Source organism: Dermochelys coriacea, chromosome 9 (genome assembly GCF_009764565.3).
Source record: "Dermochelys coriacea isolate rDerCor1 chromosome 9, rDerCor1.pri.v4, whole genome shotgun sequence".
In the NCBI taxonomy this organism is placed as follows: Eukaryota; Metazoa; Chordata; order Testudines; family Dermochelyidae; genus Dermochelys; species Dermochelys coriacea.
In genome coordinates this window covers 85,351,549-85,365,958 of record NC_050076.1, presented here as the reverse complement: position 1 = coordinate 85,365,958, position 14,410 = coordinate 85,351,549, and the positions used below count along the sequence as shown (strand labels likewise).

Below are 14,410 nucleotides of genomic sequence, written 5' to 3'. Positions count from 1 at the left end.
TAATTTTTGCTGTCAGAAGGGGGGGTGGCGGTGCAATGAAGTTTGAGAATCCCTGATATAGGACTTCCCCAGACATAAAGGAATATAACTGCAACAACCACGGTGTGGTTTGGTGGAGGGAACTCACAGTTTATCAAATGGTATGAAGGAGAGGAGCGCAGAACAGTACTGAGAGTCAAACACAAAAAGCAGAGCGCTTCCTCCTGCCCCCTGGCCTCACTCCTGCCAAGGTTCACACACGTGTTAAAGTTTAAGTCATATTGAATTCATTATGAATATGCATGAGCCTATGTGTTTTCAGGATGGGGTCTGTTGTCATTCAGGAACTGAACGCATGTTCAGTAATGCAGTTAGAGCTCACATCCATTAAGATATGATGAGCAGCCATTTTGTTGCATTCATCCATTGAATTCCAAATGGCAGCCCCACAGCTCCAAACACCATAGTCACATTGGCCTCTGCAACCTCCTTGTCTCAAAGGAAAATCTCATTTGCAGTTTTCTACTTGTTTTTCTTTATGAAGAAAAATGTGCTATTTAATAAGGCTTTCGCTTTCATGCCACCAAATCACTGCAGAATGTATGTTAAACCCCTGGTGCCAAAGTGACACAGGATTGCCTTCTCTCTATCATGGCACCAGGCTAGTGAAAGCATGGGCTACCTGGGTCATGATGCCAAGGTGCTGCAGGAATGGACACTCTCAACATGATGCCAAACCACTACAGTGTTGCATTACATCTGTGATGGCACAGAGCCAGTCCAAGGATGTACTCCTTTTGTCATGGCACAGACAATGATTTGGTTTAAAGTTCCAAAGTCAAGCCTAAGTCATAATTACTGAATTTACCATTAGAAGCTATGCTTTCTATCGAATTTAATTAGTCCACTATGGCTTTAAATTAAGCACAGCTTCCATTGCATCTAAACTTCTTTTTTAATGGAACACTAGGCTTGAGGTGAGAGTTTTAAATTGTAGAGGCTATCATTTAAACCTTAACCTCGCTTGGCAATCTCCCTTTGACAACAGCTAATGGTGACGGAAGGTCACCTTTTCAAAAAATAGCTTCTCAATTTGCACCAGATAGTTTTGTGAGTCCAATAAATTCTGCTGCAAAATTTTCATGCACAAGTGGAGAAGCTGGATTGAAGCCATTTTGAAAATGTAGCTGCCAAGGACTATTCCAATAAATAGTCTCTCATGGGCTGAGGCCAGCTCTTCTGATTGTCGATTTGGCTCCCACAGATCATCCATTTTGCATCGCATTTGAAATTCACATTTCTTGGGGATTTCTGCCTTCAATGGGAATTAGACTCAGCACCTTGCTGGAGCACCTCTGAATTATGCTGGATTGGCCGCTCAGATTCTACCACCGGGGTTTTGTGCCATCTCAGGCACTAGGTGGGATTTTCTGTTGTCCTGAAGACTTCTCCAGTGCCTTAGAATTTACTTGCAAAAGGCACCTTTTTAAAAATGGAAATTTAGGGTGAATTTTTTTCTAGATTCTCCTACAAGCGTCTGTAGTTTAGGAATGAGAGGAACTTACGGATCTGGCTTGAAAAATAATGCAATTATATTAAAGAAAAATGATATGTTCCCACTCTGCCTTTCATACCACAAGACCGCAAGGTGGTTTACATCCTATATACACAGAGGGCACTCACCATGCCAACTTTGGGATGGGACTCAGTAGTCATTTTGTGTCAGCAACAGTGAAAAACAATTCAGTTGAAATGCAGAAGTAATTTTAGTTATTAGAATGTAAGTACCCACACAAGGGTGGTTTTTTTCCAGGACACCAGCCATGTACAATAGTTCCAAAGGTAGAGAAACCTCCTTCAATTAGTTTAATACTAAAGTTTACTGCTCTAAGTAAAATGCACACACACCACACAGGGCATTTCAACACACCTACTCACTCACCCTCTGTTCTAGCATGCGCTAGGCTCTTTGTAAAACATAACACACATTCTCTGGAAGGGAGTCTCTCCTTTGATCACTTCAAAATCCTGGTCAGGCATTAGTAGGGGATCTTCCCAGCATATTATGGACTGAAATGATTTGGACATATTTCCTAAAATCAGCTATATACCCCAAGAATTTCTCTGTACTGAAACCAGATCAGACCAGCAGAAATCCCATTCAGCCTCTTAAAATGTTTATGCTGGTACATGCCTGATTTCAAATTATTGTTCTGTGGTATGGACCACTAACATCAACCTTTTGGATGTTAGTTCAGGCAGCAGCAGAATGTTAGGAGCTATGTGCTAGTGCATTCGACTAGAACATAGGCATTCAAAGGTTATATACCTAAGATGGGGCAGCACTGAAAGTGTGCTAAGCCCAAAAGAGAAGGGAAGTTTTGCAGCAGGCACAAACTTAATTTCTCTTAAAAGTTGTTCTCCTCAATCCTAGCCAACCTACAATCTGCATTTACCACCTCCCCAGCTCTCATCATGTTTAACTTGCGCTAAGTTTTCAGCTGGTGCACATATTCAAACACTAGCCAAAGTCACCCAGGGATCTTTTATACAAATGAAACCAGCTTCTGACTAGAAGCGGCATGAAGTCTAGGTCTAAGTACTAGAGTAGGGGAATTATCTACCATCAAACAATGCAGCCTAAGCCAAACCATGAATCAGACAAAGACAGACCACTTTCCAAGGGAAGGAAGGCTTAACAAAAAACGAAGGCTCTGGATAGGAAATCAGGAAATCTGGGTTCAATCCCCAGCTCTGCCACAGACTTCCCAGGTTATCCTGGGCATGTCTCGAATCTCTCCACATCTCAGTTCCCCAGCTGTATAATAAGGGATCAGAATATTCTCTTTTTCCCACTCATAATCTATATAGATTGTAAACAATTTGGGCAGGAACTGTCTCTTCCTATGTATTTGTACAGTGCCTAGCACAGTGGGATGCCCAATTTGGCTGATGCCTCGAGGCACTGCTTTAATATACAGCATCAGTACAATGGGGATTAGACCACCTCAGGAGAAGTGGCAGTAGCCTTTTCAGAATGAAACAATCCCCACTGCACTGAGGTTAACTCAGCTTCTATCCAAACTCAGCCCCTCCTTTCAAAGGTTAAAAAAAAAGATTAATCTATGCCTGAGCTTGGGAGCCAAGAAAATAGCATCTCACTTTCATGCACCCAGTAGAAAATGGATGCTCATAACAGACCAAGGAAGTGAACTATATTGTATAGATATTAGAGACAATCAGATTCTAGCTGGACTTCTGATGACAATGTGAGCTGTTTGCACAATAACTACAGTTCCTCAGAAAGAACTACAGAATAGTGTTATTTAACACCTTTCATAATCAAGGTATCCCACTGCACAAAGCATAGAGTTGAATCTTGGTAGTACAATGAAATATAGGCAAAGGCAGTAGCTTTAGATAGATAAATTCCCCAGACTCTATTTTAATATGAGATGGAATGTTGGCCAGACCACCAGGGTTATCCCCTATTCTTTTTACAAAAGAGCCATTTATCTTCTACCTGGACAGCCACTAAAGATAGTCAGAAAGGGACCTCAGTTCAATAGGTCACCTGAAACACCTGTAACAGTGCAGAAAACTGAGTGCTTCTTTGAGTCTCAGCAATGGGTATGAAACCAAAACCATAAGTGGGCTTGAGCCCACCACTATCTGGCTAGACACAGAAAGTAGCTACAAGCTGACCCACACTGACATACTTGTGAAGGAAAAACAATTGCTCCACTCACTAGTCAAGATGAAGGCTCACTGACTGAAACCCGCAGTTATACCTGTGTATCCCAAAGTGTGGATTATTTATTAATTAACAATAATTATCATTTATATTCAGTAGCACCATATCTTTACCCAGTGCTTAACAAACGTAGATGAAGATATATTCCCTGTACTAAGGAGTTTAGAATGGAAACAAGAAATAGAAGACATGAAGCCAAGACATAGGGGAACAGTTGAGGAGAAAAGCGTGTGGGGATTATGGATGGAAAGAAATGAGGAGAATTGCTTAAGGAATTGTTTTTTAAAGAGAAATTTGGAGGAGAAGAGAGGGCAGTTGGAAGACAACAGCAGAACGCTCCAGGCCCAGTAGGGAGCATGATAAAAGGCACAAAGCTACAAATGGGAAAGGAAACAGAAGGAGGTTTAAGGGCAAGGAAGAACATGGGGAGAGGCAGAAAATGAGTCCATTTTGGGGAATCGTTATGGCAGACTTTCAAGGTGAAGCTGAAGATCTTGGGTTTGGTATGGTAAGAAATCTGAAGTCAAAGGAGGCTCTATAAATACATTAGGAGCAAGAGAAAGACAAAAGAAAGTGTTGGTCTACTATTTCATAGGGAAGGAGAGCTAATAACTAGGGCCCTACCAAATTCATAGTCCATTTTGGTCAATTTCACGGCCACAGGATTTTAAAAATCATAAATTTCATGATTTCAGTTATTTAAATCTGAAATTTTATGGTGCTGTAATTATAGGGGTCATGACCCAAAAAGGAGTTGTAGGGAGGGGCACGGTAATTGTCGGGGTAAGAGGGGTGGTACTGCTACCCTTACTTCTGCGCTGCTGCTGGTGGCGGCACTGCCTTCAGAGCTGGACAGCTGGAGAGCAGCGGCTGCTGACCAGGAGCCCAGCTCTGAAGGCAGAGCCGCTGCTAGCAGCAGCACAGAAGGATGGCATAGTATGGTATTGCCACCCTTACTTCTGCGCTGCTGCCTGCAAAGCTGGGCCCTCAGTCAGCAGCCACGGCTCTCTTGCCGCCCAGCTCTGAAGGCAGCAGCGCAGAAGTAAGGCTGGCATGGTATGGCATTGCCTTCCTTACTTCTGTGCTGCTGCTGGCAGGGCGCTACCTTCGGAACTGGGCACTCGGCCAACAGCCACTGCTTTCTAGCTGCCCAGCTCTGAAGGTAATGCAGGAGTAAGAGTGGCAATACCACGAGCCCCCTAAAATAACCTTGCAACCTCCCTGCAACTCCCTTTTGGATCAGGACTCCCAATTTGAGAAATCCTGACTCTCCCTTGAAATGTGTATAGGGTAAAATCACATAAAAGACCAGATTTCATGGTCCGTGACACATTTTTCATGGTCATGAATTTGGTAGGGCCCTATTAATAACTGATTATATCAAGAAGGTTGATATGTTTAATGCCTATTTTGCTTGTCTACACTAAAAAGGTTAATTATGACAGATGCTTAATAAAATTAATATTAACAATAAAGGGGGAAGAAAAACAAGCCATAATAGAGAAGGAACTGGTTAAAGAATATTTAGATAATTTAGATGTAATAAAGTTGGCAGGCCTTGACGAAATTCACCCTTATGGTACTTAAGGAACTAACTGAAGCAATGTTGGAACTGTTAGTGATTATCTTCAAGAACTCAGGGAGGACAGGTGAGGTCCCAGAGGACTGGAGAAAGGCAAACATAGTACCTATCTTTAAAAGGGGGACTCGGGAAATTATAAACCAATCAGCCTAACTTCAACATCTAGAACAAATTATTAAACAATCAATATGTAAGCACCTAAGGGATATAATTAAAAAATAAATCAATTTGACTATAAATATTGTACTTACATTTCAGTGTATAGTATATAAAGCAGTATAAACAAGTCATTGTATGAGATTTTAGTTTGTACTGACTTCACTAGGGCTTTTTCTGTAGCCTGCTGTAAAACTAGGCAAATATCTAAATGAGTTGATGTACCCCCTGGAAGAACTCTAAGTACCCCCCAGGGATATGCATACCCCTAGTGGAGAACCACTGATTTAGAGGATACTACTATAAGGTGGGTGCACAACTCGTTGAAAGACCTTACTCAAAGAATAGTTATCAATGGTTTGCTTTCAGACTTGGAGAATTTATCTAGGGGAGTCGTCTGGGGTCTTTCCGGGGTCCAGTACTGTTCAACATTTTCATTAATGACTTGGATAATGGAATGGAGAGTAAGCTTGTTAAAATTTTCAGATGACACCAAGCTGGGAAAGGTTGCAAGCACTATGGAGGACAGGATTAGAATTCAAAATGACCCTGAAAAATTGGAGAAATGGTCTGAAATCTATATGGTGAAATTCAATAAAGACAAGTGAAGTATTACATTTATGAAAGAAAAATCAAATGCACAAATAGAAAATGGAGAATAAATAAGCAGGCAGTAGTACTGCAGAAATGGATCTGGGGGTTATAGTGAATCACAAACTGAACATGAGCAAGTAATGTGATGCACTTGCTAATATCATTGGGGGGTATTTTAACAGGAATGTCTTAATTTTCCCGCTCTACTTGGAAGAAACATTTAGTGAGACTCAACACTACAACTGTTTCCAAGTTCCACTTACTGCTAATATGTCCAACCTTCTTTCTGTTCATCAGATGACACAAGACCAGGATTGCTGCCAGACTGGTTAGTTCAGCATTGCTTAATGTGACCATGCATCCTAGAAAGAATGTATCTACGATACCCTGATACTCCCTGTTCACAGAACAGCCTTCCATGATACAGATGTTATAATCAAAAATGCAGAATGTAACACTTAACACTAATTTCAGTTATTCAGTATTTATGACAAAAGCAAAGTCTATGGAGATCAGTCTCTCTTTTATAACTGCCTTTTTCAGGTTCTAGTTGCAGTATTGAAGGTTATGCTTTATAAAACAATGACTGTAATTATGCTTGCATTACACTCCAATTATTCTTTTTGATATATGTAGTTACCATTAATATAAAAGGTTAATTATATGATTAAAATAATTTTTATCCCTTTACTGACATTTTGGTTTTTTCCCTACATGTGCTAGCATGCAATCTTATAAGCAAGAAGTTAACTGAAATGATTATGTGAAAAATTATAGTCCTGTTGCAGTGTAACTACATTGTAATTACAGCTCCTGTAATATAAATTATAACCCATTAATGTCTCTTTCTCTTTCTGTTTGGTGTTCTGCAAGCAGCTATCCATAGTGATATGGGAACATTGTTATCATGGAGTAGTTGGTAAAGGCATTAGGCTATTAACTTTACATTTTTATTCATTGGAATGGGGATTTCTTTGTTTTCATTCCATTCAGATACATGTGTACATTGGCTGAGGTTCTGTAGTGCAACTCTGCCAACCACATTTTAAATAAGTACTCGTTTTTCAAATTCACATCAGAAGCTAAATCTTTTTTATTGCCATTTTGGTGTGACACATCAAAGCCAAACTGTCAGCACCCCCTGCTGTAACCTAATCGGTTAAACAAACACTTTTCCAGGAGCTGGGTAACATTCCTGCTTGCAGCACAGTGAAGCCAGTGCAAAATGATTTAAAAAAATAAAAAGGCAGGGATATTTGCTTCTACTCCACTGCAGAAACAGGACACGTAAGAGATAAACCAATGGAACAGGAAATGTGATGTTTCCTTTTTATGAAGCTATTATTGAAAATGGGAGAGTTACAATAAACAGTGAAACCTAGAAAAATGTGGCTGGCACCATTCCTCTGGCGACTATTTTGGACATACTGAAAGACTGACACTAAATATACGACAGAATCGTTAGTTTAAAAAAACCTTCACACCTCCATCTGTTTGAAATCTGTTCTTAATCTAATTGTAGTAGTAAAGTTGTATTATTCCATCATCTCTGTATCTTTGCTAGTGAAGCTCTCAAAGTAATACTACTTAGTATATTATTTATTCTAATCATTTTTCATTCATAGAACACAAAGTGCAGTACAAAGGCAAACAAGTATCCATATCGCCATTCTACAGGTGAGAAAATTCAGATGCAGGGTGTGGGGGGTAGCACCTTCCAAAAGATCCCACAATGAATCACAGGCAAAGCTCAGCACAGAACCAACTTCTTCCTAATGTGCAGGCCAGTGTCTTATTCATTAAAATCTGCTGTTTCCTAATAAAAGGAAGGGGCCTCATGACTTTCCTATAGTCTCATCAAATGAGCCACAAGGTCTGTTTGAATGAAAATGCCAGCCAACATGCTTCCTAACAATATCAAAATAGCTTCAACTTGGTGAATCCAGATAAGAAAGAACCAAGTGTTTAAATTTCTAATTGAGAAGAGAGCACAAGAATTACTGTGGGTGTCCTCTTCATTCATTATACACAACTACATCACCTGCAGACACCCCTCGCCCCCTCCCCATGGCATTGCTCCTGGGATTGAAATAAAGTTCTGAGCATGTAATGATTTTATTTCCTGTCTTGACTCCAGGCGGCTTTGGCTCCAGAGTGTGACATCATTCAAGATGGCAGCCATTGGGTCAGAGGTAACTCATGGGGCCAAAATAACTCCGGTGTACTGAAAGCAAACTGAACAACCTGCCCAAGTTCTGAGTTGACCAGGTTTCATCCTGAAACTCAGTTTTAGAAACAGTTTGGAATAGTCTGCAATTCCAACAATTCCATGGATAACTTACACACAAACAGGCACCAAGGCCTACCACGGACCACTAAAATAGCCGTTAGTGTCAATGGACACATTCTTGCACAGATACACATACTACACAAATGCTGTCCACACACACCCCAACCCCCAGACACACCCCTACAGAGACACTGTCCACACACCCCACAATCCACAGACACGACCTTACAGACACTGCGCACATCCCTTCCACTGCAGAGACATGCCCCCACACACACTGCGCACATCCCCCCCACTGCATAGACACACCCTTACAGACACTGTGCACATCCCCCCAAAACACAGACACACCCTTACAGATACTACGCACATCCCCCCAAAATACAGACACTACGCACATCCCCCCAAAACACAGACACGCCCCTACAGACACTACGCACATCCCCCAACGCGCAGACATGCCCCTACAGATACTGCGCATATCCCCACACTGTGCAGACACACCCCTACACTGGGCACATCCCCCCGCACTGCGCAGACACGTCCCTACAGACACTGCACACATCCCTCCCATTGTACACACACGCCTTACAGACACTGCACATATCCCCCCACCATGGAGACACAACCCAACAGACACTGTGCACATCCCCACCACCGCATAGACACACCCCTACAGACACGCCCCACAGACACTCCGCACATCCCCCCATCAAGCAAACACCCCTACAGACACTGCGCACATCCCCCCACTGCGCAGACATGCTCCTACAGACACTGCACACATCCCCCCACTGCACAGACACATCCCTACAGACACTGCGCACATCCCTCCACTATGCAGACAAGCCCCTACAGAAACTACACACATCCCCCCAGTGTGCAGACATGCTCCTACAGACACCACGCACATCTCCCCCAACTGCGCAGACACGCCCTTATAGACACTGCACACATCCCCCCAACTGCGCAGACACGCCCCTATAGACACTGCACACATCCCCCCACTGAGCAGACACACCCTTACAGACACTGTGCACATCTGCCCCAACGCGTGCACACCCACCTAATTTACAGACATGCCCCTAGACACTGCACACACACACTGCCAAGCCACAGACATGCCCCTACAGACACTGCGTACATCCCCCACACTGCGCAGACATGCCCCTAAAGACACTGCATACATCTCCCCCAACCCACAGATACGCCCCTACAGACACTGCGCACATCCTTCCCATTGCACACACACGCCCCTACAGACACTAAGCAGACATGCCTCCCCACACACAGACACACTGCTCACATGTTGCCACTGCACAGACACACTGCATACATCCCCCTCAATGCAGAGGCACGCCCCTAGAGTCACACGGCGCACATCCCCGCAATGCACAGACATGCCCCTACAGACCCAGCTCCCCCCACTCGGACACACCCCTACAGATATGCCTATCCCTATGTACATATTTACCAAATCATCCCTCCAGAGACTCCCTCCCCATCCTCATTCACACCTCTCAAGCAGACAGGCAGGTACACCCCCTTCAGACAGACACACACACATTTTATATCAAAATTGCCTCATCTTTGTATTTGTATTTTTTTAGAGCAATAAAACTCCCTACAGTCACCTCCCCAAAGCTCTGGGTAGGCATTCAATAAATACACAATACAGCGGACATGACAGTATCATCTACTGAATGCCAAAGAAATGTGACCTTAGAGTCACATCTGAATGGTGCAGATTAATTTCCCCTCCCCAAACTCCTCCTCACTGCACCATAAAGCGATCAGCATATCATGCTAATTACCTTCTTCCAGTTCATCCATGCTCCCAATCTTTCTGGTCCCATCGATGGTGTAGATGTAGCGAACTCCCTGAGGCAGGTTAATGTTATCAGACAGAGAACGGGTCAGGTCAGCCAGCAAAGCATCAAAGCTTCGGAAGCGGTCGGAGGACACGGCATACACAATCCCCTTGAAGTAACGGTCCCCATTGCGATAGAAACGCACCTTCTTTGCTTTCTTCTCATTACTCAGTGCCTGTAAGGTCCTGGTTCGGTAGAAGCTACAGTGAGCACTGTGAGTGGGGCTAGGCAATCCATTCATACGTGAGCCTCGCATGTTTCTGGACGTCTTATCTCTTTCGTCAAAGTGTCCAAAATCAAGTTCCATAGTTTGGTGAACCCTAAAGATCTGAAGCTGAGTGGAAGGGAATGGGAAGGAAGGAATGCATATAAGATATTAGACTGATCGGGCCCCAAATCCAGACAGAAATTACATACCCACAAGACTTTGGCTTTTCTTTGAATAAACAGAAGCAGTTTATTTTCAAAGTGAACCTTGTCCTGCCCTGATCTAGCTTCATATCAATTCTGGGGCTGGAGGAGATAGGGGCATTTTTGGAAATGATCCACCCATTGCAGGCGGGGAAATGTGTTTTTAAATAGCAGCCTGGTTTTAGCACATTTAAGTTCTGTGCAGTTTTGAAGTGTAATGAATTGAGACTTTGGGCTGATACATGAAAATTACAAACAAAAAAACAAAAATCCCACCCAAACAACAAAGGCTGGCAATTAATTAAACCGCCTGAGCCTTGGGAGACTTCCCCTGGCAGCAGAGAACAAGCAGATCCCAATGAGGTAGGTTTCAGTCTGTAGATTTGCAGAAGGAACAAGAGTATCTGAATGTTTAAAATGAGAAGAAACTGGTATTTACAAAAGAACGGTTACATGGGAGTAGCCAGTTTCTTTGTGACAGTTTGTTCAAGAAAGGCTAGCAACCAGATACTAAACTCCCCCCACCCAGCAGCCCCCTCCCAGCCCATCAATCAATTTCTGACACCATCCTATATTTCCAAGAAGAAATGACTGAAAAATTTTTCATTGAAATGAGAGTTCGATAAACAATTGTCAATTCACGAGCTCTTCCTAGGTTTGTTTCTGGTAATAGGAAGAAAAAAAATTGGGTCTTTTTGTTTGTTGTTTTATTCCCCCTACCCTTAAGGAAGTGATTTAATTGTGGAAATTATCCCTGTCAAAGTATTCACATCACGCCACGGCAAGCACACCTTTCATTGTTCTGATCTGTAATGTATTACAGTGAGAAAGAAAGAGACAGTTTTATGGGCAAAATACAGAGATTGTGCTGAGTTGTAGATCAAACCCAATGATCAGTGATTTTTGTGTTCTCTTTAAACTGAACTTAGTACCAAAAGAACAAACCCCAACCCTATAAAATGGGAAACCTTGCAAAGCTGTCACTCTGGGCAAAACTATTAATATGCAACTCACATATGGTAGCAGTGTGTTCATACAAAACAGGAATGGGATTAAAATCCAATGGCTCAGCAATCAGGTACAAACCCTCGGAAAAGCTGTTGCTATCATTCTCCCACCCATCAGATTTTCGGGAGCCAGTCCCTTTTTCAGTATTTTACAATGTCACCATGACCCAGGGAAGATCTTATTGTCTCTGACATGTAGCAAAGCAGTAACGGGTTTTGCAGGCAGTTTTTACATAAACAGCGAGTTGCACATATTTTTTTCAGCAGTGCAGATTGTGAGATATGTATTTTAATGTCATGCATAAAACAATGAAATATGCAAGCAACTTTAAACATGAATCAGAGGTTTTAAGGTTTTTTGGAAACTGCAGATGCTGTAATGTACAAAAAGAAAGAGGTTTCTCTTTTCCCTTTGTATGTGACATCTGTTACTTTCTGCATGGAAATCACTCTAAAGCGCTACTCACCGGTTTTCAGCTCGTAGGGTGGAGATGCTGAGAGAAAGAAAACCAGTCTCACTCTGCCTTTGTTGTCTGAGCTCCAAGCAAGAAATTCCTGCCAGGGTGGATGAGACTTCTCCTAGGTCCTAGTGCCTTGTGCACCCCTTAAATGGTAACTTTGCCTCAGTGTTTTTCACCCTGATGATCAATAAAGTTTAATCTGTATTATAAACAAAAAGAATAGATTCATTCCAGTTCTGGTTACATTAATAGCAGGGGTGGGGTGGAGTTAATGGGACAAATCTTGAAGTCATTGCCCTCTGCATTTTTAGGCAAAGCTCCCATTGACTTCATATGATCTAATCATCTGAAAAGCACTAATCATCTAGCCCCAATTTGAAAAAAAAAATGCAGTTAGGCTTATGCAGCAGCCTTTCATAGGGTTTCAGTTGCAGGGGGGGAATGGCTGCAATCCTATAATGTGCAACCAGTTTTGACTTTTGTGTCAAGAAAGTAAGGAAAAGAAAGCCAGAGTTGACAATAGGCAGAGGACCTTGATTCTTCTCTGATGTTTTTACACTAGCTCATCCTGATTTACACCAGTGTAAGTGAAAAGAGAATTGTGCTCAATGTATCTGCATCTTTTTTTGCCCCATATAATTTTTCTGTGTTACAGAACATCCACGACTAAGCTATTTTTTATGTGCATACAGGATATAAACCCTCATGTTGAGTACTTAGCATAAACTGACCACTAACTAACAGGAGTAAAGACTTCTCTGTAAGTAAACTTCTCTGTAAGTAAACTTTTCCATAACTCTTCACTGTGGGGTTTCTTGCACCTTTTGCTAAACCATCTCATCTGGCACTGGCCACTCTTAGAGATGGGATACTGGAGTACATGAACCACTGGTCTGAGCCAGGTGGCAGTTCTTACAGATAATCTAAGTGAATAGTTAAAATATGGGTAGCTGTGCGTAAAATTATAATACATATTTCCACAGCAATTTTTAGAAATCTCACCCTAGTGTTTCTATTTCATTGAATCATATGTCCAAGTGGGATCTGAGGTTTTGCTGATAATTGATCTGATTAACCTTAAACTAAATAAAGTTACCTTGCAAGCATTTTGAATGGTGAGCTATATTTCCTGTATCCTAATCAACATAGTTGATTTATTAATATCTGGACCTAATCCAGAATCATGAGTCCAAATTCCCTTAAATTACAGAAGGTTACAGAGTGGAGTCATTTGATCCAAATCACCCCAACAGATGTGGTTCTGGGTAAATCCCAAACTATTTTTTATTCCAATGCAGCAGAAACTTCACAACAGCCAAACATGTCAGATTTCTATCATTTGAGGCCAAAATAACCAAAAGCCATTACAATTCACTGGCTGCTCTGAGGAAAGACTTGGTGATCTCTGTCAGGTGTCTACATCACAAAACCAACATGATCATTCACACCCTCACTGGTGGCAGTCTCAGCATGTCCCAGCCCTGGAAATAAAACAATCTTCTCACCCCCTAGAGGAGGTCTCTCCAAATAAAGGTAGAGTTGCCTGCGCGGTGCCGGTTCTGGAGATAAATACTGGCTTCTATTTCCAGTCAGTCTGGCACATCCCACTGGTATCACAGTCACATAAAAACTAATTTTATAGACAAAACAAACTGGACATAGATAAAGTCTCTTTGGTCAATACTTTTTTCCAGTGGCATCTGCCCAGAGAGGGAAGAAGCAGTGCTTAAACAAATGTCCTAAATGGTTTGCTTGTTTGCTTTGTATAACTTCTGTTGACTACATTACGGTACCCAATGACAAAAGGTTATTCCCTAATATGAATGTGGCTGGCATTTGTCATTCTCTTTGACTCTTACAACTCTAGCACACTGCAGGGACCAGTTTTAATTTCCCCCCGGAAATGGAAACAAACCAATCATATGAATGGCATTGCAGAATCTGGTTCCTGGACCTTTCTACATGGAGGCATCATGACTCTGGATTAAGCCTTGGTGTGTACACCCCTCATTCCTGAGTTCTAATCCTGACTTTGCCACTGGCTTGGTGTGTGGATTTAAGCAATTTGCCATGTGCTGATTTGTGCCTTGGAAGGGTTTGAGTTACGTTGCAGTCAGACTCTGTTTGATTCAGCCAAACCCTTGGCAAGGTTGCAGCGAGCCTCCCCCATTATATGCTCAGCTAGACCACTGGTGAGGAGTGGTGGAGATGAGGACACAGCTTCATTCTCACACTGTCTCCTTTCAGGAAACTAGTGCACATGGAGACAGTAGGAAAGAGCAGGGCCTGTGATCTGCAGGCGGGG

General features: G+C 42.3%; 1 protein-coding gene across 4 annotated transcripts in view; it reads right to left on the bottom strand.

Annotated features, from left to right (window-relative positions):
- Window positions 1–12,329, bottom strand: part of DCX (doublecortin) — a 118,242-nt gene extending 105,913 nt beyond the window's left edge. For 2 of the 4 annotated variants that reach the window (XM_038416479.2, XM_038416480.2), the window contains exons 1-2: window positions 12,112–12,329; window positions 10,170–10,560 (exon numbers count right to left, since the gene is read on the bottom strand). In XM_038416479.2, the coding sequence (XP_038272407.1) occupies window positions 10,170–10,533 (364 nt within the window). In that variant the 5' untranslated portion in view covers window positions 10,534–10,560; window positions 12,112–12,329. The remainder of the gene's footprint in view (window positions 1–10,169; window positions 10,561–12,111) is intronic. The other 2 variants (XM_038416481.2, XM_038416482.2) reach the window with 1 other exon arrangement.
- Between the last annotated feature and the right edge of the window lie 2,081 nt (window positions 12,330–14,410).